General features: G+C 35.6%; 1 protein-coding gene across 1 annotated transcript in view; it reads left to right on the forward strand.

Annotated features, from left to right (window-relative positions):
• LOC6036051 overlaps positions 1-20,156 on the forward strand; it is a 747,764-nt gene that overhangs the window by 165,389 nt on the left and 562,219 nt on the right. The window contains exon 2 of the mRNA XM_038257515.1: positions 8,894-9,688. Within this exon, the coding sequence (XP_038113443.1) occupies positions 9,544-9,688 (145 nt within the window). The 5' untranslated portion in view covers positions 8,894-9,543. The remainder of the gene's footprint in view (positions 1-8,893; positions 9,689-20,156) is intronic.

The raw sequence follows: 20,156 nt of genomic DNA on the forward strand, positions 1-20,156 counted from the left end.
TATTCCTGTAAAGTTAGATTTCAAAATCACCCTAATCGTGAACCACCCTAACAAACCAAAAGTTGCCCCTTTCCATATGCAACAACTCTTCTGAAGACACCAAAGCTCCAAAACTTAACCATTTTTCGGAAAATCCAATTTCCACTTAATTTTGCGATCTGGACCACTGTGGAATGGGATGGAACAAAAAATCAGCACCATGAGATTCAATTTGCATATTATATAGAGTTTTTATTTGTTGAAAAGGTGCTATAAACATATGAAGCACAATAGCTTGTAGGACCTTTAAAAAAAATTGCTAGACGAATTTATTTCAAAGAATCTAATCAGACCAAAGGGTTCTATTGTTCACTTTTCCCAATTTCAGTAACTTGGGTTTATAATTTTAATCTTTCCTTAATTATTTTTAAATGTTTTTTTCATTTGATAGATGTTCCATTTAAAAATAATGCAGAAATTAAAACATGTTTTAAAGTTGAAGCTTAAAAGTAAAACAATTATAATTGAACCAAATGTATGACAAAGAGATCAAAAGGCACTAGGTTGAAAGACAAAAGGTCCAAGGTAGAACAACGGTAGTATGTACAACTACTCCAATTGGTCAGACTTCGCAAATGATTGCTTTTTTTTTAATTGAACATAATGGTACAGTAAAACAAGTTAAAAAAACAACATCAAAAACGATGAACCAGCTGAATGATATTGTAGTTTTTAAATTATTCTACACGCAAATATCTCATGTTTAAAAAAAAGCAAATTACAAAAAAAAATATGAAAAAACTTGGAAAAACTAAAAAGTTTACTTTGAAATAATAAAATGAGTTCAGATTATTCCTGTAGTAAAAAAAAACCTCTCATGTTTGAACAATGTACAAATTATCTATGAATAAAGTACTCAAAATAATGGACTCACTAGATTTGTCAAAAAAAAAAAAAAGAGAAAAGGTACATTTGACCTTATTTCCCTTTTAACATCAAGTCTTTCGACTTGTTGGCCTTACCTTTTGTCATTTCGACCTTATGACTTACATTAGAACCGTTAGATTTTCTTTTATGTTTTCCAGTTTTTAAGTGTTTTCATAGCTTGTTCGTTAGAGATGATAGATTAAAAGTGTATGTTATAAACAAATCCAGATTTTTTTTTTCTGAAGTAAATACAAATAAAATGTTTATATTAGAATTCAAAATAAAAATAGGCAGCTCTCAGGTCTGGCAACTCTTCTTGATGATTAGAAAAGGTGTCCTGCAATGACTGGACGCAACGATGATGTTGGCCATAATTTGGGTCCGCACAAATCGTTCCTGGTGCTTAAAATTTAACTGTGATAACAAATAAACACTGAAAGCCTAAAGCATCCAGAAGATTGCGTTATGTTTTGAAATTAGACAATTCACTATAGACATTGGTTCTGAAGTTTTGATTCTTGAACCAACATTCCCAGTGTGTCCCCAAACACAGTACGCGTCATATCTGCTCCTGGATGAGCCCTCTTTAACTTGATTGGCGTTCGATTTAAATACAAATTGCCTTGGGCCAGATTCTCCCCCTCCATATCCCAAAAACAGAAACAGCAGGTGTTTTCTGGCTGCACTGGCCGCGGTTGATGACCGACCGGAACCGGATGACAATCCAGTCACAGAAGCAGCTGCATATCGGCCGGTTTCCGGAAAGCATCGCCGAATGAGTGGCGTTTCCTGCGGGAATTTTACGCCTAATTAGGCACAGTCATTCATTTGCATTTTTAAGTTCCCGCCCCTCCTCTAACACCACTGTTCAGGTGGTTGGTATTAATTGGGGGTGGTGGTTTTATGAGGTGGAATGTGAAAAGCAGTGATTTTGAATATTTGATAAGAAATTAGCAAACAAATGAAGAAAAATAAAGTTCGATTCATAAGTTAATTTAAAAATTACAAGAAATTTCTTTAACTTCTTCAAATATTCAACATTTGTCCAACAATTTTTAACATTTTGATAGGGGTCACTTCAGCCACACACGTGGCACGAACGTAATGTAAGTGAAGTGTCTTCATTTGGGTTGTTGGCCACAAGTCACACAAAGAGCCGGGAGAGGCGCCCCAGCATTTAGGATGAGCTTTTGATCTATTGCTACGTGCTGGGAATGCCAAGTTTGAACCCCTGCCCACTTTTTTTTTGTCCAGAACAGACAGAAGCGAGGAAAAATACGTGGTCGGACGGGGTGACATTTATCCATTCTTTGGTGGTCAACGGGTTATCCCTTAAAGAACTAAACTTGATAAAAAATGTATCCAAAAATAATATTTAATAAAAATTAGAAATGTGCAATAAATAAACAATTGCAATTTCAATTAAGTCTCTTGTCAAAATGAAACAGTAATTACAAAATGACAATCAAGGGTTAAACGGAACAAATGAACCGGTTGGTCTGAAGAAGTGGCATCCAAGAAACGGAAACATCGCCAAAATGAGCTGGAAGCAATGCGTCGTACTGTGTGCACGTGTTGAGGGGATTCTTATGCCGTGGTCCTCGAGGCAATTGTGGTGTACGGGTCGTGCTGGTGTCACCATTCGAGACATGTCCTTGTTGGAAGGGACTATTGAACTTCATTTTGCTTGTTGCAATGCTTAAAAGGAGAAATTTAATTTTTAAAGATTTAAAGAATATTTATAAAATACACTCTAAAGAATTTCGCTACAGGTAAGGTATTTAAAAAGTGGAACAAATTATGTTCAAATGGCTTCGATTGCAAATGCATGTTCAAAGATTCAATTACAATTCACTTCCTGCAAATCAATTGAATCAATAACTGAAGAATACAAATTCTAGTTTTCAACATGTCAAGTACCAACCGAGCAGCTCCCGCTTCAGAGAACTGGCAGGCACATAACTCAATTTATATCAGTCTGTCGGAGCGTAATTACGGGGCTTCCATCAAATCGAAACCTCCGGATTGGTTCGTGGCTTCTGTTTTCCAATAGGGACTTGACAGGAAAATTTATTCCCATATTTTACAACTCGCTCGCAATATAAAACCCCGCACAATAATCGAGATCCGAGTGCAGCTGCCTACACGGTACAAGGTTTCTATTTTGGAAATTGATTTTATGAGTTTTCAGAAATTTTGATAATTGACATTGTGTCTATGATTTTAGCTGTAAAATTTATTTGCAATTTATTTGTTAGAATTTGAAAAAAGTTACAATATCACTAACCAGTATGGCCTCACTTCCCCTAGATGAATTTTCATAAAAGCATTCACGGAATCGTCGGAATGAGAATGCAATAAAAAATTGATTGACTTTTATGACATGCAGCCCCCTCCTGACTCTCAGAGCGAGGATCTGTGTGCCCCAGTAGTGCAGCTTCGGCGAAAAAAATAAAACAGCCGTCGCGATCCACGCCCTGGAAAGCCCGGGTTGAGCTCGGAAAAATTTATTCAATCTGAAGTAATTCGTTGTTTATCAAAGCCATACATGCGTTAACGAGACTGATTATTACACTTGTTTGGGCAATTTATTTTGGGAGGGGTTTCATGGAGAGAAACTTTCGTTTCCGATTGGTACATTGTATTGTTTTATTTTCGTTTAATTAGGCAACTAATTTGGGCTTTTGCAAAATTATCAGTAAAGATTCATATTTAAAACTAGAATGGAGTTGAATATTTGTGAAAATATTTCTTTATTGATTTTTGTTTAGTTAAATTTTATCTCAGCAATGGCAAATCATTTTCCTGATTCTTTTTAGCACTCATAAACTAGAGAGAGTCCATTAAATATTTAGGAGTAGATTCTTTTATTTTTCCACAACGTATGCAAACGTATCTACCAAAAGGGTGTTTTTTTATTTGATTCATTTGCCATTAAAACTATCAAATTTTTTAACAAGTTTGATAGCCATAAATGTCAAAGAAGTCCAAAAATTCAACATATTAAAAATTATTTTCAAAGTACTCTTTGGATACACATTAAAATCGAAATCATGAGTACGGTTATTCTGATAAATTTGGTGTTTTCAGCAAAGTTGAATGTATTGATGCGAAGTATTCAAAAAAAAAAAGTTACACACAGAACAAAATTCTATCAATCCATTTTTAGATAAGCTTGAGATGACAAAAAAGACATGTTTTGAACAACACGAGCTGTGTGAAATTAATTTGGAAGGGATGCGATTTTCTTTGAAGCTTCATGGTTATCTTATGCATTTTTATTTAAAAAATGTTAAATCATTATCTTTTATAGGAGCGATTTTTTTTAAATAAAAAAGACTTTGTGATACACATGTAGGAGCATGACCAAACTTGACAATCAGTTACTTATTTTTAAGATAAAAAAAAAATTATAATAAAGTTTCAACTAAGAAAATTTAATTTTCTGAGAAATAATAAATTCTCTGAAAAAAGAAGAGCATTAAAAATCCATGAAAGACGTTTGAAAGGCAAATTCTCTAAAAATAAACACAACCTCAAAATATTTTTTGTAGAAAGGAACCGAAAAGTTTATTTACAAAATTTTCTCTTTTTTGCATTAATAATCGAACCAAAAGTTTCCGAGTAATTGATAGAGTTTGAAAAATTAGGGCTTATTCGATGACAGCAGTCCGAAAAAATCTTATGATGTAAAATGTTTTCTTTTCACTTATGAACACAATTTTATTCAAAAAAAAAAAGGAATAAAAGTCTCGAAAAATAATTGAAAATTTTGAGAGAATTACTCAAGGATTATCTGATCGAATTTGTGTCTTCGGGAAAGTTGAAGGTTATGGCTAGGGATTTCAGAAAATAAAACTAACTATTTAAAAAAATAGCTATTTTTAATTAATTTTTTATCTTCTCAAAAGATGAACTCCTGAAATTTGTTTAACTAAAAGCCTATTTTTTGCTAGAATTTTAATGAATTTGATACAGTTAACCGGGGTGACATTGATACACCCAAAGGAAAAATATATCTCAAAATCTGCAACAGTGGATTTGCTGCAGAAAATGTCATATTTTATAACATTTTTTTTTTTTTTTTTGAAATTAAATATGTCTTTATTGAACTTTCTTATAATAATTACATTTCTTTTACATGCTAAGTGGTATGGCCTAATGCTCTTCATCTTTGTTGTATTTTTCGTTTTATTATTAACTGATCACATTTGTTTTATTTACTTCAAATTGTTTTACATTATTGTATTGAATCGAATACATTTGGGTAAAAAAGAAAAAATCACTTTAAAAACTAATCCTAACTTAAAACTAAAAAATGTAAATTCATTGAAATATTCAAAATCACTAGAACGAGTAAACTACGAACTGTATTTTAAGATGAATGCTCCAAGAGTTCTTACTTGTTCCTGGCGAGTTTTGCAACCACGCAGTGTTGTTGTCATCTCGATGAAAATGTTCAAAAGTTCTTGTGGTGAAAACAGGTCACTACTGCCTTCACCCGTTGACGTTGGTTGGTTTTCCTTCGGCTGCTGACTGAAGCCTGGAGGTGTTGTATTCACTGCAACTTTTTGCCGCTGATTCAACGGCAATGGCTGCAGATTTGGAACCACTCGAACAGATCCTGCTAATGGCGACGCCAAAGCAGGAAAATCCACGTCCGTGTATGCTGGTGGTGTTTTGCGACGATTTGGTTGGTGCCTCGTCGTCGCTTGCTGCCGAATTTTCACAAACTCAGCTCGTTTTGGGCAGCTCCGATTCTTGGTCGAATGGTCGCCGCCGCAATTGAAGCATTTCGCTTCGATGTTCTCGTTGATTGTTTCGCAAGCTTGAGTTTTGTGCTCACCTCCGCAGGTTGCACAACGACTCTTGATGAAACAGTTCCTTCCACCATGTCCAAACTGCAAACAGTTCGAACACTGTGTCACGTCACGGTGCACTGGACGATAACGTTCCCAAGTCACGATGATGTTGAAAATTGCCCGAACTGCTTTCAGCTCAGAAGGCGTTGTCGATCCTTTCTCGAGATGAACCAGGTACAGTTGATCACGATACTTGATGTCCTTGTTGTGTCTCGTCATCTTGAAGACTTCGATCACGTTCAACTTCAGAGTTTTAAGCTCTTCTTTCAGCACACTCACATCCATGTCGTACAGGCCACGGAGGACCTGTTTCATGGGGCGTTTACCTGGATCGTCATGGCTGTAGTATTCAATCTTTGTGTTGTTCAGGAAATCCCGAACGTAGTTGTAATCCTTTCTGGTAGGTAGCAGAATTTTGAGTCCATCAGCACACAAGCGAATGGAAGCTCGTAAAGCACCAGATTTGATAAACCCGGTCAGCCACTTTCGCACCGAATCCGATGACGATGTTTTCACAAAAATGGGTGGCAACTTTTCCTGTCGTTCAAATTCTTCCTTCTCGCTCACGTCCACAGGGAGGGTAGCGAACTGGTTTCCAGACAATTTTTGAGCGTCCTTGCTCAAACTGCCTGGCTTTGCAGGTAGCGCTTCGGCATTCTTTAGCTTCTTCAAATCTGCCGATCCTGCTGGTGAGGACCGCCTCTTTTTCTTGCCGTGAGGCATTTTTGCACTTTTAAGCACTTTTCAGGAGCTAAAATCCAGGAGTACCTCACTGATTGGTGGTCCACAAATGAATGAATTTTATAACATGTTTTGCAGCAAGCCCCTAGATCATTTTAGCCCGCGTGTAAACATTTCAACGATCTGCAGTTCTCACCAACACATATAACGCTGGCCCGTCCCCGAGCAACACTCCAAAGAGAAGCATATGTTGGTGCTCTTTCACTCACTTTTCATCAAGCGTCCATGGCGCGGTGGTAGCGTGTCGGATCAATAACCAAGAAGTTAGTGGTTTAATCCTCGTTCTGTTAAGTGTTTTTTTTTTGTGGAATACAACCAAAAAGCCGTCGATAATGTCGATAATTGTCGGTAACGGGCAAAAATGTCATACCCCCATATCGCAAAAAATGCATGAGGACAGATTTTATGCAGATTCTGATATACTTTCATGCCGCCATGCATCACAATCATGCGACCGCCGTTTGGGTGTAGGATTTCAATTTATTTTTGGAATATTTTCCAACTGGTAAGGTTTTTCTCTAGATTCTTATTTTTAAAACATGTACTGGGGTAGGCCACTCAAAGTCCATGCACTATTTTTGGAAAAAAAAAACCCTTTTTCAATGACGTTAAAAAAATACTTACGTTAAAAATTCTTCGTTTGATTTCCGAGGTTACTTTGATAGTCAAAGTTTTTCTTGTTATAAACTGATTTAAGTTGTTCAATTATTATTTTTACGTCAAATGTATCATCACTAAGGTTGCTGATATAGTTTTAAGAAAAAAATCAATGTTTATATTTAGTTAGCCAAGTTTATAAGCTTTTTAAACAAATAAATATAAATTTCAAGGAAAATTTTTAAAATGTCATAATTTTGCCTGAAATTTGTTTAAGCTAGTTTTGTTTATAAAATTATTGATTGAGCCAAAAGTCGGTGAAAATGTTTTTCATGCAAAAATGACTTTTTTAAATCACTAATAACTTTTCAGGATCGAGTTTTACAGCTTTGGTGTGTTCCGCAAAGTTGTGGAGCATTAATTTTCCAATAAGAATCTTACTTTTGTGAATATTTGGATGGAAGTAGCGCACCCTGAAGACAAAACCGTAAGAAAATTGGGGTTTTCATACAATTTTTCGATTTTTTCCATACAAACTTCACCTTCGAGTACCAATGGGTAAATGTTGACCGATTTTGCTCAAATTCTGTCCAGAGTCTTAATTAGGTCAAAGAACAATATTCAGCTTGTGGAGCGGTGAAAAAAGTCCCATATTCTAGGCACCCTAAATTAAAAATAACTAATTGTAGAAAATATAGGAATTCAAAATAGTTTTCAAAGGCTTTTTTTTATTTCTACTTAAGAATGATATTTCTTCATTAAAAAATAAAGTTAAGCAGAAATAATTCTTCAGTTCTATTGACAGTTTTCTACTAAAAGAAATTACAATTAGTTATAAAATTTATTAAAATTTTGTATATATTTTCGAAAATTAAGAAAAGAGCTGACTTCTTCATATAATAATAACTTTTAACTCAATTTATTTTATTTCAGAGCTTTTTTTCATTCACATTTATGTGCTATGGGTTTCGTATGCATATGAGAACTTTTGAAAAAGCTTGCTAAAAATCAGTTTCAAAAATGTTACAGCGTTATATTTCCGATATACCGTCTGTGGGGGTGACATTGGGTTAAAGTGATTTTTTTTTAACGGATTTTACCATTTCTCAGGTTCTTATCAATGAAACTAAATTCTGTTAAAAGGGTTGTGTAGGGGAAATCTTAAGATGACTTAGCTGAAAAAATCTTGTTTCTTCAACAAATCCTGACATTATGACAGCTGTCTAAAATTGTGCTACGTTTTTGGCCAAAAATGACCTCTCGAAAAATCATCTTTTTAATATTTTTTGTTGGAATTGCCCGAAACGTACCCAAATGTTTGAAAATCTCTATTTCAAACATTGTAGCATGTCAATACGATCCCTCGAATACTGTTTTATGACTTTTTTTTACCATATCTTTGTTGAGCATCATTTTAGTTTCATTCGACCCAATGTCACCCCCTCTAAGGGGTTAGATTGGGTCAATTTTCAACCATATTTTGGGAAAATGTTAGTAAACTATCTAAGAACAATTCTACTTTGAAAGATTTTCAATGTTAATCGTTTTTTGACCAATAGTCACCCCCACTGACGGTACACAGATTCAACTGGCCTAAAATTGCCCTTCAAGTTCTTCCCTGACACTGCAGATTTATTCCCTCCCTAACTGCGCTCAATTCCTTGCGCCATTGCGAACAAGTGTCGCAATAGTTTATATGCAATTTCACTTTCCAATATTGTCGCTGCCATTTTTCACCAGGACTAACGTCTCCACAATTCTTCCTTTCTCTCTCTTCCACCTTTCAGATATCCAGCATAAATCCGCACACCGTCAGCTGGCTGGAAGCGATGCGCCAACATGTGTGTGACAACAAGCCCCACGATGTCGGTCGGGCCAAGTGAGCCGGAAAATTTTTCCCCTGCTCCGGAAAAGCCACTTTTTATCAATATTCACAAAACGATAAAAATAAGAATAAAACATAATCTCCGTAATTGAACTTGCTAACATTTGTCAGCACAAAAAACTTCCCTCCCCGAAAGCGACGTGGCAAACTCACGTGGAAAACACCGGAAAAGTCCCACGGTCCCACGTGCTTGTATCGATGCAGTCCATCACACCGGGTTTCCCTCCCTTGCTGAGCAGCATCAACCAACCATAAAATAATAATCATAATAATAACAATAGTAATAATAGCAATCTCCCCAAAGTCGTCAACGAATACAACGATTTCAACCGGTGTGTGTTTTCTGTGTGGGGGTGGTGAAAAATCTGAAAAAAAAAAGAAAAATCCAACGCCATCCGGAAAAGTCAGTGTGCAACAGTGAGCAGTTTGTGCTTGTGTGTGTTTGAAAGTGGGTGGTGATTGGAAAAATCCAAGCAAAAAAAAGCTAAACGCGAAAAAAGAAAAAGTGTGCAGATTCAGCTCCCTTCCACCCACCTTGGGGGTTGGGTCGCGATGGAAAAAATGAAACACCGCCGTGGCGTCGCATTCAAATTTAATCAAGTGTTGCACATTATATTTATTAATATATTTATCGCGCATTTCACACTCGGATTACAGCAAACGGCGGCGACGACGGCGGCCGACAAGGAGAAACATGGTAAGCGGATTACACATTACAGGGGGAAAGAGACGGGGTGGAAATTTATTGGTTCATTGAATTAAGTTACATACATTTTATTTATTGTTTGAAAGGGATTGTAATGAATGGTGTAAAGGAAATATTTGTTTCATAATGTTTCGATGAATTGAATTGTTTACAGCAAAAAACAAAAATACTTTTTTTGCAATTCCGTCGTGAAACTACTTACTTTTCCTGTCATTCTTGAACGACGAAATAGCCTACTTTTCTGTACCAAAAATAACAGAATCGAATAGCAACAATTTTCAAAATAAATGCTGAAAAGCTCTACTTTTCAGCACTGAAATGGGTGCTGAAAAGTTGAACTTTTCAACACTTGTTTCGAAAAGTAACACTTTTCAACATTTTTTTGACTTAAATGATTTATTGACAAAATACATGAAAATTTTACTTAAAATTTCACTCAAAGGGTGTTTTTCGGAATTACAAAAAATGTTGTATGGAACTCGTTGCAAAACTTGATTTTTTCAGCACTCTTCGTATTTATCCAACTCGGTGAACCTCGTTGGATAAATGTACGACTCGTGCTGAAAAAATCCTCTTTTTGCAACTTGTTGCATAAACTACTATTTTAGATCAAGGCATACTAAAAGTTTGTCAAGGTAATAGCATAATAAAAACACAATTATCTAATTTAAACTTTTAGTTGGCTTCCAACGTTTAATTTATATTGAACCTGAATCTAGACATTTGTTGATTAGAACATAAAAAGTTATTTTTTCATTGAAATTCTTTACATGCACTCACAATAAAAAAAAGTTAAAAATAACTCAATAGAAAATTTAGAAGAATTTGGATCCGATGGGCAAATAACATAAATAAAAGCTTATTTTTTCAGACGCAAACAGACTTAGAAAACGATCACTATTATTGAAATGACGAGCAAAGTCAATATGAAAATTCTCTTTATCTAAGTTAAAATAAGTTCCCCTATATTTATATTGAAAACTCATAGAAAAGCCTTTTTACATTTTCTTTGAGGGTCCTGTTCAGTTTAGAGCATTTCATGAGAAATTTAACGAAAAATTAAATAAAAATCGTTTCATTTCAACAAGCCTAGATTTTTCGTCCTTCAACATTTTTTTTTCCTTAAAAACCTAACAAATAACCTTTCAATTGAGTGCAAGAGAGCTAGAGTGGGTTAAGTCGAACTCCTTGAAAACCTTAAAGGGTTACATACATCGATGCTTGTGTGCTCTCTTATACTAACTGACATTTTGGTGGTTACGAGAAAATCGATTTTTTAACTTTGAATTACTGTTTCTGGGAAACTATTCGACAAACAATTGTCTTAATAATTTTAAAGTATGCTCCTGACATAACTTAAAGACATGGTAAAATATGAAAACTTTTGAAACGCAAAAAAAAATTTGGCAGAGAAATTACGAAAAAAAAATCACGCTTGCAATTAGCACAAGTGTGTCTTGAACAGTGATTTGTATGAGTTAGCACAAACGTGCACAGGGCGAATTTTGCAGTTGAGCTAAAAAGCTTCTTCGATGGCAGAGTCGTGTATACTTCCAACGTGGCACTTGGTACAAAAGTGCGTAGAGTCATTTTATTGTAAAAATAGTAGTTATTTGTTGTTTCAATGTTTTTTGCGTAGTAACTTTGAATTGTTGCTAGTTAAGGAACATTTTTCTCAACAATACTTTTTTAATATACTTGTTTATCATTAAATTTAGTGTGAAAATTGCAGTTTTTGAGAGCAACTACCGTTAAAACTTGAATTTTATGAAGAAAAACTTAGTGAAGTGTAAGGTTTCATAAATATAAGTATGATAATCCATGATATAGCTTCAATAAGACCAAGTATGACGAAAACCGAATAGATCTACGCTTACAAACAGAAGAAAAAGATTTTGTAAAAACTTTGAGCTAGTTTATTTTATTTCCATCATGTCATACGACCTTTTTAGAAATGCGAGATATCCAGGACACAACCCCTAGAACTGTTATGGTAGATTGCAGTTAGAACAAGTGTATCTCTTGCAATGGATTCTTGGTTTGTATCGAATAGAACAAAAGTGCTCCAAAAAAAATCAATGCTTAGTCTTTGAACATGGACGACCCCTACAGTTGTGCTAAGTGTGCACAACTACGTGAATGATGTTGTTACGTGTTTTTTTTGGTTTGGACGACCCCTGCAGTTGTGCTAAGTTTGCACAACTACTTAAAAATGGTTTAAATTGGATATTTGAGTTAGGCTAAGTTTGAGATTGGTTAGTGGATGATTTTGTTACATAGTTTTTTGGATTGGACGACCCCTGCAGTTGTGCTTAATGTGCACAACTTCTCGAAGGGTGTTTGAGTTGGATATTTGGGTTAGGCTAAGTGTGACATTAGCTAGTGGATGTTATGTTACGTAGTTTTTTGGATTGGACGATCCCTGCAATTGTGCTAAGTGTGCACAATAAGAGTTCCCAAATGAACCGGTTAGGCTAGGTTCACCTATTGATTCAGCTTAAACCTCCCTTTGTGGTTCAATCCTGGTTCAGTGAACCATGAACCATTCGTTACACCGTGACATTAGTTACACCGAACATACGTTTCACCGTAAAATTCGTTACACCGCAACATTCGTTAAACCGCAACATTCGTTACACCGCAACATTCGTTACACCGTAACATTCGTTACACCGTAGTATGGTTACACCGTAACATTCATTACACCGCAGTATGGTTACACCGTTACATTCGTTACACCGTAGTATGGTTACACCGTAACATTCGTTACACCGTAGTATGGTTACACCGTAGTATGGTTACACTGTAACATTCGTTACACCGCATCATTCGTTACACTGTATCATTCGTTACACCGCATCATTCGTTACACCGTAACATTAATTACACCGTAACATTCGTTACACCACATCATTCGTTACACCGTAACATTCGTTACACCATCACATTCGTTACACCGTAACATTCGTTACACCGCATCATTCGTTACACCATATCATTCGTTACACCGTAGTATAATTACACCGTAATATTCGTTACACCGTAACATTCGTTTCACCGTAACATTCGTTACACCGTAACATTCGTTACACCGTGACATTAGTTACACCGTGACATTCGTTACACCGTAACATTCGTTACACCGTAACATACGTTACACCGTAACATTCGTTACACCGTAACATTCTTTACACCGCAACATACATTTCACCGTAAAATTCGTTACACCGTAAAATTCGTTACACCGTAACATTCGTTACACCGCAACATACATTTCACCGTAACATTCTTTACACCGTAACATTCGTTACACCGTATCATTCGTTACACCGTAACATTTGTTACACCGTGACATTCGTTACACCGTAACATTCGTTACACCGTAACATACGTTACACCGTAACATTCGTTACACCGCAACATACATTTCACCGTAACATTCTTTACACCGTAAAATTCGTTACACCGTATCATTCGTTACACCGTAACATTCGTTACACCGTGACATTCGTTACACCGTGTCATTCGTTTCACCGTAACATTCGTTACACCGTAACATACGTTACACCGTAATATTCATTACACCGTAGTATGGTTACACCGTAACTTTCGTTACACCGTAGTATGGTTACACCGTAGTATGGTTACACCGTAACAATCGTTACACCGTAACATTCGTTACACCGTAACATACGTTACACCGTAACATTCGTTACACCGTAACATACATTTCACCGTAACATTCGTTACACCGTAGTATGGTTACACCGTAGTATGGTTACACCGTAACAATCGTTACACCGTAACATTCGTTACACCGTAACATTCGTTACACCGTAACATTCGTTACACCGTAGTATGGTTACACCGTAACTTTCGTTACACCGTATTATGGTTACACCGTAACATTCGTTACACCGCAGTATGGTTACACCGTAGTATGGTTACACCGTAACATTGTTATACCGCAACATTCGTTGCATCGTAGCATTCTTTACACCGTGACATTCGTTACACCGTAATACACCGCAATTAAAACATTTTTTAAGCCGTTGTGCACACTTAGCACAACTGCCGGGGTCGTCCAATAAATAAAACTACGTAACAACATCATCCATTCACCGATATCACACTTAGCCTAACTCAAATATCCAATTCAAAAACCCCCCAAGTAGTTGTGCACACTTAGCACAACTGCAGGGGTCGTCCATTAAAAAAACTCTGTAACAATAACATCCACTAATTAATCTCACACTTGGCCTAACAAAAATATCCAATTTAAAACATTTTTAAGACGTTGTGCACACTTAGAACAACTGCGGGGGTCGTCCTATCCAAAAACTACGTAACAATAACATCCACCTACCAATGTCACACTTAGGGGTTATCCAATTAAAAAAACTCTGCCACTAAATAATTATTTGACACACTTCGTCTAACTTGCAACTTCTTCACGTATCCAAATGTGCACACTTGTGCTAATTGCCTTCCAAAATAGTGCTCCATAATATTGCTCAAACTAGTAAGGACACCTGGCAATTCACCATAATATTATAGTGTAATCGTATTTTTATGGATTTGCGTGTTTTCAAAAGGTCAAGCCATGATGAAAATAAGAGAGCACATCCATGATGCGTTCGAAAATGTCAGTTAGTACAAATGGTTGCAGGGCGATATCTCCGCGTAGGAAACGAATTTTTCAGATCTGTTAGAAGCGTTTTGTAGGGAATTTAATTAGCTAAAAGATGTCATCATTAACTCATTTTGGCCCAAAAGTCAGTTAGTACATCAGAGCACAGAGGCATCGACATGTAGAAAATCTCAATATTTCATAATTCCAAATATTTATTAAATCCTTTAAAAAGATGAATTCCAATCAATCCTGAGTGTTTCATGTTTCACGATTTAAGTTTAAACTTTTGCCACGTGCAAAGGGACTGTCAAACTTTGGGAGCGATTTTATCGGAACACCGAGTTGATTTACGGGTGCCACGATATCGCGAGATGAGATGGACCAAATTGGCTGAAATTTGGGGTGAAGAAAATCAAGACATATTCCGTGTGCATGACGAAGCCCGATTTTGAAATTTTGTTATTTTTTATAATACAAAAATGAAAAACTGACGAATTTTTATATGACAAACACAAAAATATTTTTATCTTTTTCTATTTTTTTTAAATTTGCCTTCATCATGCACACGGGACCGGTTTAATGAGTAGGGGAAATAAACCCATTTTAAGCCTAATTAGCGGTCTTGTTTGAATGATGCTGGATAATCTGGAGTGTTCCTTGAAATTCAGTAAAACCAAGTAGGGGAAAGTGGGGAGACTTGATCCCCGGGGACACTTGATCCCAAGCCTGTATCTCGTCAGCATGTGGGTAAAACAATTAGCTTTGTTCTAGAAAGTTGTGCGAAATTAACTAAAACTCATTGTAGAAAACAAAGAAAAAAATTAAAAAATGTCAAGATGGAGTTACACACATTTTTCTAAAACGAGCTGCAAAAAACTTCCAAGAGATCTTTTTTTCTTTTTTTGATATGTATAGAAAACACTCAAAAATTATTCAAAAAAATTGAAAGTTTGATAAACTTATCAACTCCAAAACCCTTACGCATTTGATGTTAAATTTACCGTCATACTATTTTTACAATCAATTGTTTAAAAAATTGCGTTTAGGGAGACTTGATCCCTGCATTTTTACAGTCACTGGAATCAGCCTCAAGATTAATTAATTGAGCTGGGTTTTCATACATAGTTTCCTTTAGTATAGTTGTACATAGCTTACTGCAGTTTGAACCTTTTTTCAAAAGTTTTGTAAACCAAAATTTCCAGCTTTTGTAAACATGCTTAATTTTGGTCTAAAAAATAATATTTTAAGTTTTTAAATATTTTACATACTAAACTTGTTATATTTTGAACACAAACGTACAGGTTTTATGTGAAATTGCTGTAACTTTTTGAAAATTAAATGTTTGGATGAATAAGAAACATTTTACTTAAGATTTTCTCAAAATGTTGAAAGGGGGATCAAGTTACCCCTAACATTTTTAAAATGCCGGTTTTAAATATTTGTTTTAAACGCTTGGCATGACTCGAAGAGTTCATCTGACAAAATACCCTTATTAGCCAAACATAGATGAAAGTTTAAGCTTTCAATTCATGCAAAAAGTTTATAGTTTTGTGAGAAATTTACAGAGTTATGTACGATACAAAAAAAGGGGATCAAGTCTCCCCACTCTCCCCTATACCAACGAGTAGAGCAACTTGTTGTGAATATTTCTGTTTATTTTCACTTTTATTAAAAGTTATGCTATTCCTTTTACAAGCATTTTAAAAAAATATTTCAAAAACGCATTCTAATCAGTCGTGTGCATTAGGCCACGCCCATTTTTCTATTTTCAGCTTAGTTCTTTTTTTCTTCCAGCGCTCTTTTGGGTCTACTTAGTGCTGCCAAAATTGATGAAATTTTAAGCGAACACTCACGCAATGTAGCATTTATAGCGAAAGATTCCTGGCAGCACTTGCTCACTCCAACAGGTGGTGGTGTTGTTTGCCCCCTTTGTTCTTTATTTGCCTTCGCTTCTCGTTCGGTTTTCTTCAGCCTTCGATTGGAATGTGTGGTCAAAATTGAAACGTCAAAAGACTTAGCATGGCGTTTTTTTTGATGGCGCTTGCTAATTATTTACATGTTTCGGGATTATTTTTCAAGTGAGTGACTAAGTAACGGTCAAAAGAACATGTTGCTGGTAGTTGGAAGCAATTTTATATCTTAAGCGCTTTGAAATCGTTAGCGCAAGTGAAATGATATTAATGGCGACTTTCGTTAAGCAGTCAACCTCTCATCTTGCGAGTGGATGTTTGTGCCACCAAAATGACGAGAAATAGTCTCGCAAAATAGAAATTATGATCAAAAGTACATTAAACTTGATCTTTTTTACCAGTAATTGGCATACATTTGCGTGCTTACTTGAGGCGGTGCTGTTGCTGGTAAGTTTATAGCTCAAATAATATTTTTGGAGCTTTAATCAGGCATCAAACTCTCCATATGACGAAGATAGGTGTTTGATTAGAAAGGGTATATTTCCCCTATGTAGCCTTTCCTTTAAAATCGGACCGAAAAAACAAGAAGTTTTTTTTAAGAATGTTAAAAATATCATGGAGAATCAGTCTAATCAACTAAAAATAGTTTAAAATACATTTTTGCAATTCCGTCGTGAAACTACTTATTTTTCCTGTCTTTCTTGAACGACGAAAAAGCCTAATTTTCAGTAAAACGGGGTGACTTTGATAGGTTTGCGATGATTTTTCCGCAAAATGAAGAGTACAATTAAAATACGTACGGAATGGTTTAAAAAATACTGACCGTGGTAGAGAAGTCTTCAAAGTACCTCAAGAAGAACTTTTCATAAAATTTTAAAAGGTTTAAAAAGTTAGTTAACTATAGTTAAGAAAATGATGATGAAAGTCATTATTTTAAACTTCTCAAAGTGTCATTATTTTCTCAATGAACATGATTTTGAATCGGAAAACGGAATACATTTTCGGATTCTTAGGACAATTTTTCCAATACGAGAAGGTTAAATAAGTTTGTAAATAAAAAATAATATGTGTTTTTGAAACACAATTAACAAAAATCTCCAAATTTATAGGCAATTTCAGTTGAAAAAATTTCATGTAAAATGTGAAAACTTGTGAATCGTGCTAAAAAGTTGTTTAAAATTGTATTGCCTAAAATCTTATGAGTTCGAATAGGATGTCTTAAAATTATAAAAAAAAAAAACAATTCTGAGCGAAAATCCACCCGTGATTGGTAACAGGAGAAGTAAGAACATAATTTTAAAAAGTGCACAAAAATAAACAGATGCTTGCAAAATCTAATGTTCAAATTGATTTGACTATGTGACGTAAGTGCAACAACAAAGAAAAAAAATATTTTAATTTGAATTTGAACGAAATTTTCAAGGTTCTAGAACAAAATATGATATTTTTAAATGAAAACCGACCATTTTTAAGTAAATCGCAAATCGCGAGTTCTAAACGATTTTTGGGAATTTTTGTTGTATGAAAAAATGTTCCTGAGGCAAAAACATATCGAAATCCGGGTGAGCCCATTAATACTCGAGAGTGAAGTTTGTATTAACAATCGAAAAAATGTATGGGAAACCCACATTTTCTTCAATTTCAGCTAGAGGGTGTAAATTTTCCATTCAAGTACTATCAAAAAAGAGATTCACATAAAGAAATATGCTCTACAACATTTGTCGAACAGACCAACTTGATCCTGCAAAATTATTAGCGATTTAAAACAGTCATTTTTGTATGAAAACTCATTTTTAACAAAACTCGTCCTCGGGTATCAAAATCGAGGTCAAAATTGGCAACCAAACTAAAAAAAACAATTTTATGTGGAGAAGGAGTCATTTTTGTGGAGACTTATCTAAACTTTGAGCAAGATTGAGCAAAACGCCAAAAGTGAAAACAAAAATATGTAAAATATATCAACTCAGAAAACTACATTTTGAATTGTTTTTAGTGCAATGCACTGCAATTTTTGTACCAATATTTATGGTAGCTCCATAAATGAAGGGTGATAAAAACTTATAAAAAGAAGGAATATCCTTTTCAAGTTTTAATTAAATTTTTCGCTAATTTGTGAATCAATTCTTAGATTTTTGTGATTTTAAACTTTTTCGAACTTTTGACATGAATTTGAACATTTTTGGAAAAACATAACGAAAATTTCTTCATTATTATTTGATTTGAACTTTTTAAAGAACATTTACAAAAAAAAAAAAAAACAAAAAAATACAATATAACACACATTTTTTCCCCAACCAAAATGTTATCACATTTACTACCATTTCTCAGCCAAATCATTGTTTCGCCCGCCATTCAATCAGAAGGAAAACACTTCTACGAGCAAGAAAACAAGCAGAGGGAAGAAAGAAGAAGGCAACAAAGTGATCACTCCTCTTATCCTCGCTGTGAGATGTCTATTTTTCCTCTCTCACACACACACACACACTTGAGTGAATGAGCCTCTGTGTGAGTTATTGTGTCTCGCAAATATGTCAAGATATGTACTCCCTACTCCCAAAAGCATCAACAACAACAGCTTGAACAACAATGTGTGAGAGCGTGTGTGTGCGCGCTAGACGAAATCATCTTCTTCACCACAACAAGCGGCAAACGCAACCTCATTTGGCAGCTCAGCGAGACGTCAACAAGTTCTCAATCAATCACTTCTACCTCTACTGCCACCGTGTTTGATAAGCTCTTCTTTCAATCTCACACATCACACCCCGTGCGTCGTCCGTTCCTCACTGACAGGTTCAATGCTCCAGAGTGTGATATGCTCCAACAGCCTGGCAAGGAGGAAGATCCAGCATAAGAAGCATCATTGACTCACCTTTTTCACTTCAATCACACACACACGCACATACGCACACTACTTTTTGTTGTGGTGAAAACGGGCTTAACACTTCTCACCAAGGTGGTTTTAATAAAGGTGGGAATTCTGTGAAAAAAAAAGTTTTACCCTTATTTCACATAAAACATGTCTTATAATTTTTTTGAACATCATTCACGGGAAATTTTCAAAACAATTCCCACCTTTTAAATAAGAACCTTGGGTTCCCACCATTCCCGCTCACCTAGAATGAGGAATAAGAGGCACAATCATCTGTCAGATAGTAACACGGTGAGAATTCCACCCCGCTCATAAGAATGAGGATTCGATGGCAACAGAGATGAATCAAACCACAGGTAGAGAAAGCGCACGAGGTGGAAAAAAGCGTGTCGAAGTGAAGAACGGAACAAAATGTTTATTGCCAAGGTGGAAACAAGATGAAGAGGGTGGAAAATAACCTCATTCTGGCGAAGGCGGCGGCAGGCTGTTTGTGACATTGAGAATCTCCGTTCTTTATCTTCACAGCAAAAAAACCGATGGTAAAATCGCATGCAAAAGCATGCACATCACCTTGGTCAAAATAAACACTTAAAATTACATTCCTGCGTGTACCCCTTTAAACGTGTAATATTACACAGATTACTATTTTCCCTCCTGGATAGATATCGAATTGGTTACTTCAGAAGTTAAATGTCAAATAATAAACACATGATTCAACCAGAAAAAAATACAAATACAATATGTTGATACCTGGTAAATTAATGTCAGTTATTGTTTTGTTTGTGATGCTCCTCAATTTGATGTTTGCGCGAAATGAACTTGGTCAAGGAAACAATGTCAATGGCCATCTTGTACAGCAGCTCGAACTTGGCTGGGTCTGGTTGCCGGCGATCAACGCCTCGCAATGTGATTTTCCCAGCTGTTGGATAGGTTCGCTCCAGCTTGCAAACGTGAACCTTGCCGCAGTCGGTACAGAAACACAGGGAGCAGGTCAGGCCACACGGCCCAAGTGAATGAACAGGTGACGTTGCAGCAAATAGTTCCGAG

Source organism: Culex quinquefasciatus, chromosome 2, assembly GCF_015732765.1.
Source record: "Culex quinquefasciatus strain JHB chromosome 2, VPISU_Cqui_1.0_pri_paternal, whole genome shotgun sequence".
NCBI lineage: Eukaryota > Metazoa > Arthropoda > Insecta > Diptera > Culicidae > Culex > Culex quinquefasciatus.